This window comes from Rhinatrema bivittatum, chromosome 16, assembly GCF_901001135.1.
Source record: "Rhinatrema bivittatum chromosome 16, aRhiBiv1.1, whole genome shotgun sequence".
Lineage (NCBI taxonomy): Eukaryota > Metazoa > Chordata > Amphibia > Gymnophiona > Rhinatrematidae > Rhinatrema > Rhinatrema bivittatum.
The window spans coordinates 25562919-25580305 of NC_042630.1; the positions used below are offsets into that span (position 1 = coordinate 25562919).

At 46.0% G+C, this 17387-nt stretch overlaps 1 protein-coding gene across 2 annotated transcripts in view; it reads right to left on the bottom strand.

Moving 5' to 3' along the window:
• Positions 1-17387, bottom strand: part of SLC27A3 (solute carrier family 27 member 3) — a 96750-nt gene that overhangs the window by 75223 nt on the left and 4140 nt on the right. For both annotated transcript variants that reach the window (XM_029581629.1, XM_029581630.1), the window contains exons 2-4: positions 4646-4855; positions 4304-4462; positions 3908-4032 (exon numbers count right to left, since the gene is read on the bottom strand). In XM_029581629.1, coding sequence (XP_029437489.1) covers positions 3908-4032; positions 4304-4462; positions 4646-4855 — 494 coding nt within the window. The remainder of the gene's footprint in view (positions 1-3907; positions 4033-4303; positions 4463-4645; positions 4856-17387) is intronic.

Below are 17387 nucleotides of genomic sequence, written 5' to 3' on the forward strand. Positions count from 1 at the left end.
CTATCAGATCCAGCTGAGGAGTTCCCCATCTGGCGCAAATGAGATTCCACGCCTCGAGAGATAGTTCCCATTCCCCTGGGTCTAGTTGCTGACGGCTGAGATAATCGGCTTGCACATTCTTTACTCCCGCAACATGCCCTCCAGATGGTGCTCCGCCCAGGTGAACAGAAAACGTGCCTCCAGTGCTACAGCGGGACTTCAAGTCCTGCCTTGCCGGTTGATGTACGCCACCATTGTCGCATTATCTGAGAAGACTCGCACCATTCTGCCCTGAAATGCCCGCAGGGCCAGACGTACAGCCCTAGTCTAGAGTCTAGAGTCCAAATCCACCCCCCGTTCCAGATTGTCCAGTGACAGCCACCATGACAGACTGGCTCTGGATTCCGGAAGTAGAGGTATTGGTAGATGGAATTGCTCCGACACCGGGCTCCAGCGAGACAAACGCGCATGCTGTAAAGGTCTTAAGTGAGTGAACGCCCAAGGAACCAAGTCCAAGGTTGAAGCCATGGAGCCCAGGACCTGAAGATGATGCCACACTGTGGGATTTTTCCTTCGAAGAAGGGAATGTATTTGTTCCTGCAACTTCCCTATTCAGTCCGCCGCTTGAAACACTTTGCCCAGCAAGGTATCTTCTGAGTGGGTTCCAAGTAACTCTTCTGCACATTGATTACCCAACCTAAGGATTGCAATGTGATCACCACCATGTGCACTGATCTCTCGCAGTCCACCCGAGACTTTGCGCGAATCAACCAGTCGTTCAGGTATGGGTGGACCAAGATTCCCTTCCTGACGAAGGAAGGCCGCCACCACCACTATCACCTTGGTGAACGTGCGAGGAGCTGTTACGAGACCAAATAGGAGGGCTCGAAATTGGAAGTGTTGTCCCAAGACCTTGAACCACAGAAACCTCTGGTGATTCAGCCGGATCGGAATGTGTAAATACGCCTCCATGAGATCCAGAGAAGTAAGAAACTCCACTTTTCGAACCGCGGCCATCACTGTCCTCAGGGTTTCCATACGAAAGCAAGGAACCCGAAGGCAATGGTTCACCTTCTACAGATCGAGGATGGGCCAAATCATGCCCTCCTTCTTGGGGACCACAAAGTACATGGAGTACCGACCTCATCCCTGTTGAGCCTCCGGAACTGGGACAATAGCTTTGAGCTCGAGAAGTCATTGTAGAGTCACCCAGACCACCTCTCGCTTGACACTTGAGGCCACTCGGGACTCCACAAAAACCTCCCGGACCGGGTGCGAAAACTCCAGTGCACACCCGTCTTTTATCACTTCTAAGACCCAGCGATCTGATGTAATTCTTGCCCATTCCGTGTAAAAGATGGATAATCTGCCTCCGACAGCTTCGACAACGGAATGGGTGCTCGTGGCTTCATTGGGGTTTTTTATTACTTCCTGCACCAAGATGTCCCGAATCTCTTCCGGGCCGGCGACCCCCTCGAAAGGACTGCTGGCGCCCCGAAGCAGGTTTAGAAGCAGGAGGTGCAGAGTATCTACCCGCTCTGAAGCGGCGAGAGCCCGAAACCGAGCTGGAGGAGGGAAGACTTTCTTAGAAGATCTTTTATCTTCCAGCAACCGATTGCCCTTGGATTCAGCAAGCAGTTTTACTAGCTGATCCATATCCTCCCCAAACAGGAGCTTGCCCTTAAAGGGTAGATTACAAAGCTGTGACTTGGAGGACAAATCCGCCGCCCAATTTCGCAGCCAGAGTAGACGCCACGCCAACACCAAGGACACCATACCTCTCGCCGAGGTCCTCACCAGATCATACAAAGCATCTGCAACATAAGCGATGCCTGCTTCTAGGTGGGTGGACTGCAAAGCCCCACTGTCGCCCATACCGGCCCCGGCAGCCGACTCCTGGACCCAACACAGACAGGCCCTCTGCATGAGGCTAGCGCAAATCGCCGCCCGAAGGCTTAGTGCAGCAACCTCAAATGCTCGCTTCAACTGGATCTCCAGCTTGCGGTCCTGCATATCCTTAAGGGCAGCCGCCCCAGCAACCGGGATAGTGGTCTTTTTCGTGACTGCCGAGACCGCGGCATCCACCCTTGGAATCTTCAGTAAATCCAAAACATCAATCGATAACGGGTTCAATTTCGCCATAGCTCTGCCTACCTTCAAGCCAGAATCCGGAGTCTCCCACTCCCGGGTCACTAGTTTGCGAACCTTCTTAGGCAGAAGAAGAAATGTCGTGGGACCCCTAATGCCGTTGAGGACTGGATTGACACCCTCGTTGTCAGACTCTTCTTGAGAAACCTTAAGTCCCAGAACTTCAAGGACCTGGGGAATAAGGGGTCTTAACTCATACCACTTGAACAAACGCACCACACTGAGGTCATCCTCCTCCGCAGGAGGGTCATCAGGCTCATCCGGATCATCGGTATCCACATCAGCCTGGTGCATAAGGAGGACAAATTCTGGGGAAAACCCCTCTGGGTCCCCCTCCCCCAGTGGAGAGTCGGCTGGGGTGATATCATCAGTTCCCCCGGTGAGGTCTTCCCTCACCGGGGCTAGAACAGGCGGAGAATCCTCTTCCTGAGAAGCCGAAGGCAAAACAAACAATCTCTCCCTGAGGGAGGAGGCAAGAAGCCCTGAAGAGCCCTCTAACCCTGGGGAACACGCTGCGCATAAGAAGGCCGCATCTAACACCTGGCCGCATGACCCACACGTGCGGTAGGCCTGCGATTCTGTTTTCGGTCCCATCCACAGCAGCTCGCCGATAGTCTAAAGTGAAATAGAAAAGGGCGCGAATAAAAAAAGAAACGCTCGGAGCCGCGATGCAGAGAAAATTTCAGTCAGGCAGGGCCAGAAAAACAAACTTTTCGTGCTGCGGGCTGAGGAGAAGAAAATGTGCGCAGCCGTGCCACGGGAAAGGAGCCTGTCTATAGTGAAATCGCAAGGCCCCCAGCAGGGAAGCGGCGAGTAAACGAGGCACACTGAGAAAAACTCACCCTTGCCGTCAGAAAACGACTCGGAGCCCCGGGAACTGAGAGGAACACTGCTGTCAGCTTCCCCGGCCGGCCTTAAAAGACTCGGTCCCTCCTGCACCTCTCCTTACCTCAAAACTGAAAACTGTCAGTCAGCCACAGTGAAAACAGCTCTTTTTTTTTTTTTTTTTTTTTAAATTAAACTTTACCAAGACACAGAGAAAAGCTGTTGCAGGAGACAAGGGAGCAGCTGTAGCAGAGATGGTGGTGAGTAGCCAGGAGCCCCTGGTCATCAGACACCGAACTGTGGCAGGCGAAACCCTGACAGCAATATCCAATTCCCCGGACGCCCGGTTTCTACTGAGGGTTGACCCACAAAGGCGCCTAAGACCTCAGGAAGCGACCGCAAACCAAAAAATTAAATTCAAACTAACTAAATAAAAAATATAACTAAAGACTGCAGGTGTGCATCTGTACCCTTCTTTGACTCCACCTGCTGGTAGGGATATACAACCCACTTTTCTGGACTGATCTGGGTATGTTCCGGAAAAACTATTTTGGCTTTGTAATCATTGAGAAAATTAATAAAAATAAAATAAAATAAACCCCCAAAAAAACCCAGAGTTAAATTGCCTTCTCTTTAGGAACCACCACTGGAAGATATAAAGTTTACCTGCATTTGATAATGGCCAGAGGAAAGGAACAAAAACATTTATTTTACTATTTGTCACTAAAGCCCAGATTAAAAGGAGTCACTGTATGAGATGTAAAAAAACTATTGCTCCTGAATAGAAGAGCCACTGTTCACTTACATATTACTTATCTAGTTCAGTGAAGCTATGCAGTATCATATTTAGAGGTCACAGTTAACATTCTTATGTTCAAAATTTAGCTGCAGTTTCATAACTACACATAGAGAAACACAAATATATCCACATAGATGGAAGCAAACACTCACTCACCTTGGGCTGGTTAACTAGGTAGCGGCAGAGCTCTCCAACATACTGGAACACAGTCACATTGTATTTCCTACAGTCACTCCAGAACTGGCCAGCAGAGAACTTCTCCTTCAGGACACATGAAGCACCTATCCAACAGTGACCCAGACTTACACATAGGCCTTCTCCAACATTAAGACTTCAAAGGCAAAGAAAACCTACATTATGCAGCCCGTAGAAAATAAACACTGCTGTTCTCCCTGTCACTTGTATGTTCTAGCATTAACTTTTTCACGACTTCTACAGATCAAACCTCACTTGGACTGTCTCTCTAAATGAAGACAGATCTTTCTTTGTAAAAATCACAGGGGGGGGGGGGGGGGGGGGGGGGGGGGGGAGGGGAGCATGCTTCTCACTTACCCAACCCAATGCAGCCTCCAATCCCTAACAAGGATGCAGACATGTGGTAGAGAGGAAGGGCCAGGTAGATGATGTCATCACTGCTGGCACCACAGAGTTGATAGAAACAGCAGCACATGATGGACTTCAGGTGGCTTATTCGAGCAGCCTTTGGAAGACCTAAAGTAAGAAAAGTAGCAACATCACAAAAGCAAATCAGAATTCTCTTACTCTTCACCCATTTCAAATAATGACCTGAGAAAACAGGCAGCTACAATCGAAGCAAGCCACAAAGCAGAACACTAGGGAATGAGCTCTTTAATTATGATGGACCCCAGTGGCACTGCCATTCTTACTACACACCTGTGGTTCCAGATGTGAATATGTACAGAAAGGTGGACATCGGGTTGCTTGGTGTTGATAGATCAGCTGGTACTGGTTCTTCTGAAGCCACTTCCATTTCTTCCAGCAGACTGCTAACTCCTAGTGGGAGTGGCCTCTTCCTCATCACCCACACCTGGATTCCCATATCTTGCAGCTCTGGCAGAATGTCCTCTATCTCATCCATCAAGTCTGCAGGGAAAAACACAAGCGAGATGGAGCTGCAATGAAAGCAGATCTTGAATCAGTTTCCAATGTGGCACTAGAGCAATATTAAATTTCCAGGGCCCCATTCCACGCACATACAGTTATCTTTACAAATTTATTCAATTGTTCATTTGCAAGTGAGTGGGACACAGTGACGTATTACATATAAGAGGCTTTAAGTATATGATGGTTTACCCCATCCTCTGCCTTCAAGAAAGCCTTTTATAAATCAAGCTTCTAGCATACAAGAACGTTTATTGCCACATATTGTGATCAGCCCCATAGGAAAATTGGTTCTTACCTGCCAATTTTCAATCCTGTAATTCCACAGATCAGTCCAGACCAGTGGGTTATTCATCCCTTCCTGCAGATGGAGTCAGAGAACAAAATTTAGAGGCACTGCTACTTAACTGAGAGTGCCACCTGTAGGACCTCAGTATTGACGTATACCCAAGCCAAGATACTTTAGAAACTTCATTACTTTTAATTAAGTGTTTTAATATTTGTATGCTTTCTTTTACTTGTTTTTATTTGCCTATTGTATTTTATTTCCTTTTATTTACCTTACTTTTTATGAATAATTGCTCTTTATTTTACTTTTATTATTATTTATGTTTTACACATGGAAACCGTTGTGATGGCCAGTCTGAACAATGGTATACAAGAGCTTAATAGTAAATAAATAATAAATAAACCAACCCCTTCACATAGACATAGGGAACTAAAAGTTGGATATACCTGAACTATAAACCTTATTCGTCAAGAACCAAACAAGACAAGGAGGGGAACCCCGTGACTGCCCTCTAACATAGAAATGAAGGCAGAAAAAGACCAAACGGCCCATCCAGTCTGCCCAGCAAGCTCCCACACTTATTTTCCCATACTTATCTGTTTCCCATACTTATCTCTAAGAGAAAAAATTCTTTATTAAGCAGAAAAATTCTGCACTAAGCAGCAAAACTTGGTAGAAAATCAGTCTTTTGGCATCAAATGGGAGGGCCTCTGGACTGATCTGTAGTATTACAGGAATGAAAATTAGCAGGTAAGAACCAATTTTCCTTTCCTGAACATACCCAGATCAGACCAGAGGGATGTACCCAAGCACTCCTAAACCGGGCAGGCCCCCGAAAGACCCGCGCGCAGGACAATCTCCCCGAAGGATGGCTCATCCTACGCCCTGACATCCAGACAATAATGCCTTGTAAAGGTATGAATTGACGACCACATTGCTGCCCTACAAATCTCCTGTGACGACAGAAGTTGAGACTCAGCCCAGGAAGCAGCCTGCGCCCTAGTGGAATGCGCCCGCAAACAGACAGGAATTTGTCATCCCTTACAAACGTAAGCCAAACAGATGGCCTCCCTAAGTCAACGAGATATGGTAGCCTTAGAGGCTTTGACCCCTATCTTCAGTCCACTGAAGAGGACAAAGATGATCTGAGCAACGAAAAGCATTAGTAACCTCCAAATACTGAAGAAGCACCCGCAGCACATCCAGAAGATGTAATTCTCTATCCTGAGGAGAATCTTTCAACCACTCTGGAAAACCCGTAAGCTCTACCGTCTGATTAACATGAAAGACAGACACTACCTTAGGAACAAAGGAAGGCACTGTTATCAATGAGATTCCATTCCTGGAAATCTGCAAAAATGGATCCCTACATGACAGCCTGAACTTCCAAAAACCTTCGAGCTGAACAAATAGCTACCAAAAAGACCACTTTCAATGTCAAATCCTTCAGGGTAGCCCTTCTCAAGGGTTCAAATGGGGGTCTGCAAAGGACACCAAGTACTAAGTTGAGACTCCAATCTGGGCAGATCTATCACACCAGAGGACATAACAGCTTAGTCCCTTTGAGGAACCTTACCACATCCGGATGAACAGTCAAGAGTTCTACCCTGAAATCTGCCTCTAAGTGCACCCAAGGCAGCCACCTGCACACGAAGCAAGTTGTAAGCCAAACCCTTGGACAACCCTTGCTGCAGGAAATCCAGCACATGCAACAACTCCACCGCCAGAGGATCCAGAAGACACTGAAGACATCAAACTCCAAACAGTTTCCAGACTCTAATATACGCTATAGAGGTCGCCGGTCTTCTGGACTGAAAAAAATGAAGATGCCTATTCGGAGTAACCCTTCAATTGAAGTCTCCGCCTCTCAAAAGCCAAGCTGCGAGACAAAAGCGATCCTCCCGATTCAAAAATATGGGACCCTGACGCAACAGGTCTTGAAGATGAGTCAGACAGATGACCTTCCACCACAAGTAACACCAGATCTGCAAACCACAGTCTGCACAGCCACTCTGGTGCCACTAGAACCACGGTCCCGATGCAAAATGGCCAATCACCGAAAAGCACACCAGCAAGCTCTCCTCGGTGTTTCCTTAAAATTTGTTTTCCTGCCAAGAGAAAATGCCTCACACAAAACGCAAGGCTAGACTTAGGGAGAATGTTCCCAGCTCTCCCTTACCGGGCCCGATTCAACAGAGGATCGAGGAGTTCTTCGGTGCATCCCCAGTTTTTGCTCCTGATGCGATGGCCGCTGCGGAGAAGGACGTGGAGCGGAAGCCTTCTCTGCTGGCTGATGAGATCTCCCTTAGCCTGGGAGCATCAGTGACACCTTTTAGTCCGGGGTCTGGACTTTTGGATCCAGTGACGAACTTGGAGGGTGCCCAAGGGAGCCTATCAGAGCTGGGAGCTCAGCGAGAGGTTGAAGAGAGATTTGCTATTTCACTTGTAATGTTGGCTGGGGAACAAGCAGTGGGAAAGGTCTCTGCTATAGGGGACCTAGAAGTGATCTCTTTCACACCAGCTGATCTGAGGCAGCCTCTCTCTCTTGGGCTCGGCATGGAGTCTCCTCGGGCCGATGGAGACGAAATAAATGCACAGGTTGGTAAACCTAAAATAACTAAACCAGCTATTATTACCCTAGATATGCTTTGGAATGCATTAGTCAGCTTGGAAACATCTCTCTCAACATTAGCAACTGTAGTTTTGGAAACTAACAACTCTCTCAAGTCAAATTTAACTATATTGGCTAGTCAGGAGGGTAAGATTTCAAACCGATTAAATGTGGGGGAAAAGGTTCAACAACATTTAACTCAAACTGATGATTTATACTCCAAAACGTTTGAGAATATTCAGAGTGTTTCACACTCTCTAATTTTGAGGGTACTCAATTTCCCAATTATTAAAGAATTTGCTACTGAACTGTTCAATAATGTTTCCCAAGTTTTAAAAATTTCGGATACCTGTATGCCTGTAATTACCAAGGCTTATTTTCTGCCTCAAGTTCAGTCTGAAGGAATATGTGGTGAAAATCCTCCTTCTGGAACGACATTGGATTTGACCGATTTCCTTCAAAATTCTCAAGAAGTTGAAATTATACACCGAGGGACGCTGTTAGTTACATTTGCTTTTACCTCTGACAGAGATAATGTTTTACGTTTCTTTTTTTTTATTCTGTTCCTCATTGTTTTATGGTCAAAAGATTTGGGTCTACCCTGACCCTACAAGGATCACTCAATCTCGTCAAAAAAAAAAATGTCTTTCATTGCGCTCAGAGGTACAATCTAAGGGGGTCATTTTATACTTCGTTACCCTTGCAAATGCCTGGTAAGATATAATAATGCTAATTATGTTTTTTTCGAACCTGCTCAACTTCGGGCGCTTTTAGATTCTCCATTGTAATAGACCCGGCGTATATTTTGTAACTGGTGGTTTTTCTCAGTGTTTTCTTATTTTTTTTCTTTTTAAATACCTTAATTATAAAGACCGCTTGATTTTCTCTTGCCCCTCACCCCCCCTCTTTTCTTGAAATATATGGGATTGTATGTTTATTTCTAAGATGATATTGTAAGATTCTTTTTTCTGTTTCTTTCTGTATACCTCATTTTCTAAACAAGGTGCTTCTTGTAATTTTGAAATTGCATAAAAATAAAATTAAAAAAAGAGAAGACCCATGGTCCCGGGATGTGATTCTATGCGCCCGAGGACCCGACCTATGAGGGGCCAAGGAGGAAAGAAGTACAGAAGAATTCCCGTCGGCCAGGGCACACTAGAGCATCAAGGACCACTGAACTGAGTTCCTTTCAGCGACTGAAGAATCTCTCCATCTTGAAGTTGAGCCACGTCGCCATCAGATCCAGTTGGGGAGTGCCCCACCTTGCACAGATGTGGTTTCACGCCTCCGGCAACAACTCTCACGCCCCAGGATCCAATTGCTGCCTGCTGAGAACCTGAAGGAACCGATTCACCTTCTGCAAATTGAGAATGGGCCAAATGGAGCCCTTCTTTTTCAGCATCACAAAGGAAACTGAATACCTTCCCTGACCCTGCTCCTCTAGAGGCACGGGAACAATGGCCTTTAGGGTGAGCAGCCTTTGCAGCGTCCCAAACACTGCCTCCCACCTGATGCTTGAGACCTCATGGGACTCCACAAAGGCCTCCTGAGGCGGGCACAAAAAATCTAGAGCGCAGCCCTCTCATATCACCTCCGGCACCCAACGGTCTGAGGTAATCTTTTCCCACTCCTCGTAGAAGCTGGACAATCTGCCTCCTACAGCTTCTTTAAGGGAGAGGGGACCACTGGCTTCATTGGGCTGATTTTCTGCTTCCAGTGCCCTGCCCAACTCTGTCTCTGCCCGACCTGCATACTCCACAGTATGCGCCTGCCGTACTGTTTTGAGACGGAAACAGACAAGGACTTGCCAGAACGAAACAGATGGGAATCCTGAAAACGAGCCCAAGAAGGAAACACCTTCTTACTGGGCTTCCTGTCCTCCGGCAATAAATCCCCCTTGGACTCCCCCAGGACCTCTGCAAATAACAGCTTCCCCTTAAAGGGAAGATTACAGAGCTGGACCCTGGACGATAAATCGGCCAACTAGTTACTTAACCACAGCAGCCTTTGAGTCGCTACAGAAGAGATCATACAGCGAGCCGACGTACGTATCAAATTATACAAAGCATCTGCCACGTAGGCCATTCCTGCCTCCAGATGCGCGGCCTGCAACGTGCTGCCATCTGCCGCGGACATCGACGTTGGGCCCTTCTGAACCCAACAGAGGCAGGCCCTTTGCATTAAACTGGCAGACAGCTGCCCGAAGACTGAACGCTGAGACCTCAAACATCCGTTTGAGTTGCACCTCCAACTTACGAACCTGGACATCCTTCAGGGCCGCTGCCCCGGCCACCGGGATCGTCTCCTTGGTTAGCACCAAGATGGCCGCGTCCACCTTCGGGATCCTCAGCAATTCCAAGGAGTCCTCCATTAAGAGGTAAAGCTTGGCCATCACTCTGCCCACCTTCAGGCCAGCATCCAGGGAGTCCCAGTTCACCAATTTTCGGATCTTCTTGGGCAACGGAAAAGCGCTAGTGGGTCCCCTCAGCCCATCCAGGACTGGGTTAACACCCTGTTTATCCGACTCTTCCTGAGTGATCTTCACTCCTAATTCCTCCAGCTCCTGCGGAATGAGGGGGCGAAGATCATCCCTTTTAAAAAGAAGCACTACCTGCGGATTGGCTCCCTCCGGGACTGAGAACTCGTCGGGATCAGGGTCATTTTGTGCCCCATCTGCGTCAGGGGTCGGCGGTGCATCCTGGTCAGCCCCTTCATCGAGGGTGTCCAATTGGGACTGATCAGAGTTCTCACTATCTCTGGGACCAGACTCTGCAAAACCAGGCGCTGAAGAATATCACCAATCCCCCAAGTAGCCACTTTAGACATTTTGGCCACGGGGGCCTGCAGGTAATCCCCTGCCCACCTTCTTCCTCCACTTCTACTAGTCAGGTAGGCCTTATGGAGGAGGAGAATAAAATTTTGTGAAAAAATCCCCCGATTCATCTTCCCCCAATCCCAGGGCACTGTCAGCCGCCTCACCCTCTCCTTCCGAGGCATTCTGCCTGACCAGGGAAAGAGCGGGAAGAGAAATCGCCCAACTGCCCTGCGGTCTCCTGTACTGCCTCCCCGGCAGCAATGGGAACAGACCCTGCTGACCTCCTGCCGCAATTTTCTGCGCGGCTCGAGGGGCCTTTCTGCCCTGAAATGCACGCTGGACAGAGGGGCCCAGAGTTCAGACCAGCAGCAGGTGGTCATTTTAGTTTTTGGCGCCATGTCTCCTGATCGCATTCCGCAGCACTCCCCCACAAGGCCTCCTGTGTGGCGACGTGTGCCAGACTCGGGCCCGCCACAAATAGATGCAATCCCCACCGGGGAGGTCCCAGGAATGCTAACAGAGTCCAGTCGGCCCCACCAGAGCACAGGACTACACAAGGAATGAGGCATTGCGGTTCCCTCCCGGCACTAGCGTCGCAATCGACCGTAAACCCCCAAAGCCCCGGGTTAACAGCCAGGTGACCACCGTTCAGTCCTGCACCTCCTGGCCGATAGCTCCTGCTGACTAGGCCCACCCCGCAGAAGTTCCCGCTAAGCTCTGCTCTTCTGCTTCTTGTATACTACTTTTTTTTTTTTTCTAAACAAGGAACTTAAAGAAACTTTATTAAGCGGGTATTTCCCTGTCCAGAGGAAGAAGGGAGAGAGGGTGCCTCGGAGGATCGAGGGAGCCAGGACCCCTAGCTGTCGGACCGTCCAGAATGCTGCGGGCGAACCCAATCTCCCCCCCTCCCCCCTAGCCCAGCTCCACCTGAGGGATGGTCTACAAAGATGCCTAGCACCTCAAGGAGCATCAGTGATCTGGAACCTAAAACTACTGTAAACAAAAAATCTTTTTCCTTTTTTTTTTTTTTTTTTAAACTAACAGCCTGCAGGTGCAGCTCTACTGGAGCTGGAGTCAGAGAAATACTGAAGTCCTGCAGGTGGCACTCTCAGTTAAGTAGCAGTGCCTCAAAGTTTTGTTCTCGAACTCCATCTGCTGGAAGGGATGAATAACCCACTAGTCTGGACTGATCTGGGTATGTTCAGGAAACCTGGGTTCTAGTTCTCTTCCCATGCTTTAGCTATACCACTAGCTCTCTGTAAGAGCTTGGGTAAGTAACTATCATACTTTCCCTAATTCTAGTCCCAATACTGTCACTGACTGTACATTATAGCTTAATGATGAAAACTAGATAAGGAGGCATAAGGTGAGGTCTTACAGAGGAGGGAAAAAATAAAGCAAATATAATTGTAAAATAAACATTCAGATTAAATCACAGCAACTAAAGTCTGCTGATACAAGGAAGGATGAGAATTTTTAGTATGAAGCTCTGAGTAGCAATAAAGCTGAAAAGGCAGCAAAAAAAGGGGCAGGCATTAATAAAGGCACAAGAAAGCAAAATTGCTTACCACTAACAGATGTTCTCCAGGAGAATTCAGCCATACAAGTAGACGTTTACAAGTTTTTGTATTTGCAACTTCCAGGAAATACAAACTTCCAGGAATTCTAAGTATTTGCAACTTTCAAGAAATCTCAGCGATAGCGGCCAGCATCGCTTTGCAGAAATATTACATCCACTGATTATTCCATCAAAAGCTGGGTCCTTGAAGAAGGGGTTCTTTTACCCCGAAACCTCGCGATGTCAGACAGCAAAAACTACCATTACAAGTGGATTTCAAGATAAGTACTAAGAGTACTATACCTAATGATTAATTTTCCTGTACTTAAATAGCATAATACACAGAACAGCACAATACCTGGTCACTAATGATTGACAAAGCTCTTAAAGCAGCAGAGCTTATCAGCACGATAACCATTCTTTGGTATCGTATGAAGGTTGACTACTAGACCAATAGAGAAATCGCAGGTAGCAAGTCTCATATATATCTATATTGACCTTTTCTTGCTAATTTTTTTGGGTCTCAGTTTTGAGCATATAAGATAAAGCAGAGTTGCTTTCCTGTAACAGGTGTTCTCCAAGGACAGCAGGATGTTAGTCCTCACACATGGGTGATATCATCGGATGCGGCCCAGTCCGGAACTTTGATCTCAAAGATTCTCGAACTTTCAAACATGCCCTACTGAGCATGTGCAGCAGTGGTTATCACCTGCCCCCTAGGCAGAGTCCCTCAGTCTCTTTTTTCTCCAGAGCTATACAGTCGCAGGAGTAGGGTAGCCAACTTTTCCATGCAACATAACTGGACACCCCACTAAACTTCATGCTTTGGGAGGGGAGGTGCAGGGGGTGGAGGAAGGTTACAGACTGTCAGTTGTCGATCCACTCGTTACTTGGCTTTCACGCACACCCCCTCAATATTCTTTGTTTTATAAAATATTATTTCAACTGTCCTCATAAAGACATTGACCAATTCCTCAGCCATAGCTGATGCCTAGCTGTTATCACCAAAGCCACCCCCTGGCAGAAGTGTGGACCAGGCCCTGGAATTCAAACCAGACTCATCGACTTCCTGAGAGAGAAGCAAGCAAGCACTATCTGCAAATTCATTGCCACCACTTCAAAGGCAGCCTGGTCAGGGCGCCCAAAAACAAGCTCTGTCTAATAAATGCACACTACGGACGCCCAAAATTTAAGTGCCCAATATGCAGTCCAAGTAGGCGCCCATCTGGGCCCGCAAGCACAAACTGACATCAAGACTGTTTTGCGGCACACAGTGTAGAAACGTGCAAGAACACCACCACAGCCAACCATGCAGCATCTAAGCAAAGCCTGAGAGCAGGGCCTAGCCAAAAGGCTGCTCAACCCACCAAGCTGCCAGATTAGAGTGCCAAGGCTCGGAGACCAGAAGGGGAATGGAATCCCTAAAATTATCTCCCCCCTTTTTTTAATGTTTAATCTTTACCTGAGCTCAGCCCGTCCCAGCTGAGTATAGAGTCGGTCTCCGGCTGAAGGAGGAGAGGGCAAAGGCCTTCCCCACCGTGCTCAGCTTCCAGCACTCACTAGCCATCTGCTAATAGAGGTGCATAAACCACTGGTCATGGTTTAACCTATCTGAATGCTAAGAAAGAGCCCCTTTGACTCCTTGATCATCTAATGGTCCAACTGACTCCCTCGCAAGCTTTTTTCTTTCAAATTCTCTCTTTGCCTTCCTTATCTATGCTTTGCATCTATAGAAACATAGAAATGACGGCAGAAGAAGACCAAATGGCCCATCGAGTCTGCCCAGCAAGCTACGCACTTTATCCATTTTTTTTCCCTTTTTCTCTCTCCCACCTGTTACTATTGGCTTCCAGTACCCTCCAGCCCTAATTCCCCTCCACCCAATTTAGAGAGCAGCTTTGAATCTGCATCCAAGTGACATCCAGCTCAATTGGGGGTAGCAACCGCTGCAACAAGCAGGCCACCCCCTTGCCCCATACTCTTACCCACCCCTGTTTTTATTTTTTGTTTTGGTTTTTTTTTTTGGAAATAGCAGCCCTCCATCCTTCCGCTCCGTGAAGGTGGAACACCAACTACTGGCCACTGGCATCCCGCTCCGTGAACGCCTCTGTGGCTACTGCCACTCCGTGCAGTGTTTGAATGCCGCTGTGGCTACTGCCGCTCCGTGCAGTGTTTGAATGTCTCCACTTTATTCACGCCCTCTAGACTTGATGGATCCACAGTGTTTATCCCACACCCCTTTGAAGTCCTTCACAGTTTTAGACTTCACCACTTCCTCCGGAACATTCCAGGCATCCACCACCCTTTCCGTGAAGAAATACTTCCTGACATTGGTTCTTAGTCTTCCTCCCTGGAGCCTCAGCTCGTGACCTCTGGTTCTGCTGATTTTTTTCTGATGGAAAAGGTTTGTCGATGTCTTTGGATCATTAAAGTTTTTCAAGTATCTGAAAGTCTGAATCATATCACCCCTGCTCCTCCTTTCCTCCAGGGAGTACATATTTAGATTCTTCAATCTCTCCTCGTATGTCATCCTGTGAAGACCCTCCACCTTCCTGGTCGCCCTTCTCTGAACCGCTTCCATCTTGTCCTTGTCTCTTTGTAGATACGGTCTCCAGAACTGAACACAGTACTCCAGGTGTGGCCTCACCAAGGATCTGTACAGGGGGATAATCACTTCCCTTTTCTTACTCGATATTCCTCTCTCTAACTTGTAAGTGCTTATGCTATTTCCTGTTTTCTTCATTTGGATCCCTTTTCCATTTTTTGAAAGATGTTTTCAGCTATTATAGCCTCTCTCACCTCACCTTTTAACCATGCCGGTAGTCGTTTAGACTTCATTCCACCTTTTCTAATGCATGGAATACATCTGGTCTAGGCTTCCAAGATGATAATTTTAAACAATGTCCATACCTGATTTAAACTCAACCTTTGCAGTTGCTCTCTTCATTTTTTTCCTAACCATTTTCCTTGTTTAATCATAGTCACCTTTTTGAAAGTTAAATGCTGTTGCTGTAGATCCCTTTAGTGCCCTCCTCCAATTAAGTCAAACTTGATCTACTGTGATCACAAGTGGCTCCAACACTGTTACCTCTCGCACCAAATCCTGTGTTCCACTAAGGACTAGGTCTAAAATAGTTCCCCTCGTTAGTTCTTGTACCAATTGCTCCATGAAGCAGTCATGAATTTCATCTAGGAACATTACCTCTCTACAATGTCCTGTTGCGACATTCACCCAATCAATACTGAGGTAATTAAAATCACCCATTATTATTGTGCTGCTGATTTTGTTAGCTTCCCTAATTTCTTTTAGTATTTAATTATCTGTTTTGTTCATTCTGGCAAGGTGGTCGGTAATATACCCCCACTACTATTTTAGTCCCCTTTTCACCTGAAATTTCTATCCATAAAGATTCAACATTGCATTTTGTTTCCTGCAGAACATTTATCCTTTTTGACTCAATGCTGTCTTTCACATATTGTGCTACCCCTCCACCAATTTGATCCATCCCATCGCTTCAATATAATGTGTACCCTGGTATCACAGTGTCCCACTGGTTATCATCCTTCCACCAGGTCTCTGAGATGCCAATGATATCACTTCATCCAGTGCTATACACTAACTCTCCCATCTTATTTTTAGACTTCTAACAATTGTATACAGACATTTCAAATTATTATTTTTGTTTGTATTAACAAGCTACTCATCAGTTAACAAGGGTAATTCAGAATCTTTCTGCTTTTTATTTAAAGGCAACTGGTCCACTTTGGCATTTGTTGCAACCGCTCTCCTGGGATGCCCTAATTTCCCTGCTCTCTTAGTATCCTTCAAAGATACATCACTCCAAACCATGTGCTTCTGTGTGACTGTTGTTGGAAAGTTGTTGAAATGAGGGTGATTCAGGAGTAACATAAGGAAATATTTCTTTACAGAGAGGGTGGTGGATGCATGTAACAGCCTCCCAGTAGAGGCGGTGGAGAACTTCTAATCCTGTAGAAGCTACAGATGAAAACTGCAACCAATTGGGTCAGTTTTTCATTAGCAAAACATCCAAAATTAATGATAGTTTTGCTCATCTCCCTATTCCTGTAATCCCAGAATCACCTGATCAGAATCAAAAGTGGGAAGAATTTACACCTGTTTCTACAAATACTATTCAACTAGCTATAACCATGTTCATTAAATCCATGATCTACTGCGCTACTAAAATATACAAATTATAACATAGCCCCAGTCATTGCCCCCATAATAAACTTACATTGACATCTGGAAATGTACGGCAATACTAAAACGAGCTTCTGTTACACCGATATTAAACAAACCTACTGCTGATTACAGTGATTTCACTATCACCCTATTTCCTCTCTTTCATTTCTTTTTTTTTTTTTCTTAGCAAAATACTTTTTATTAAAGCAGCAAGGTAGCCATATAGAAAAATCCAAAAATCTACATAAACCATAGCCCACATAAGGAAACAGCTCTTCCCTTAAACAAAGAATATTTGAATCATGTGGACTAAGTAAATATAGCAATGCCTCCAGATTTTTCACTTTCTCTCTTCCATTGCTTGCTAAAATCCTAAAATCAATAGTCCTGCATCAACTGATTACATAAATGATGACATTTTTTACCCTATCAAAATAGCATTTGAAAGGAATACAGAATAGAAACATTGCTACTTTCATCCTTTGATACACTTATCTGTGACTTTGATCAAAATACAGATGACATTTTAGTTCTACTAGACATATCTGCCATCTTTGATACCGTAGTTCACTCAATTCTATTATCAAGACTGAAATCTATAGGCATTGCAGCATTGTATTAACATGGTTGGCATCATACTTAACTAAACGTATACAATAAATAGGAATTGGATCCACATGCTCTGACTGGTTCAACATTGTTTCTGGAGTACCACAAAGTTCTGCTCTCTCTGCTATTCTATTTAAATTCTACATAGCTCCCTTCTGTAAAACCCTTGCTTGCCTAGGTGTCAACTGTAACATATATGTTGACAACATCCAATTTTTCGTCCCTTACACTAACATTTGATTTGGTATCATTATGTCTAAACTCAGTAAAACGGCTAATGCACTAGTTTCCAAACCTGCCCTGTGGGTCCCCCAGCCAGTCTGTTTTTCAGGATATCTAATGAATACGCAAAAGATAAATTTCAATACCATGGGACTCCGTATATTCAAATTTATCTCATACATATTCATCTTTACTAAAATTGATTA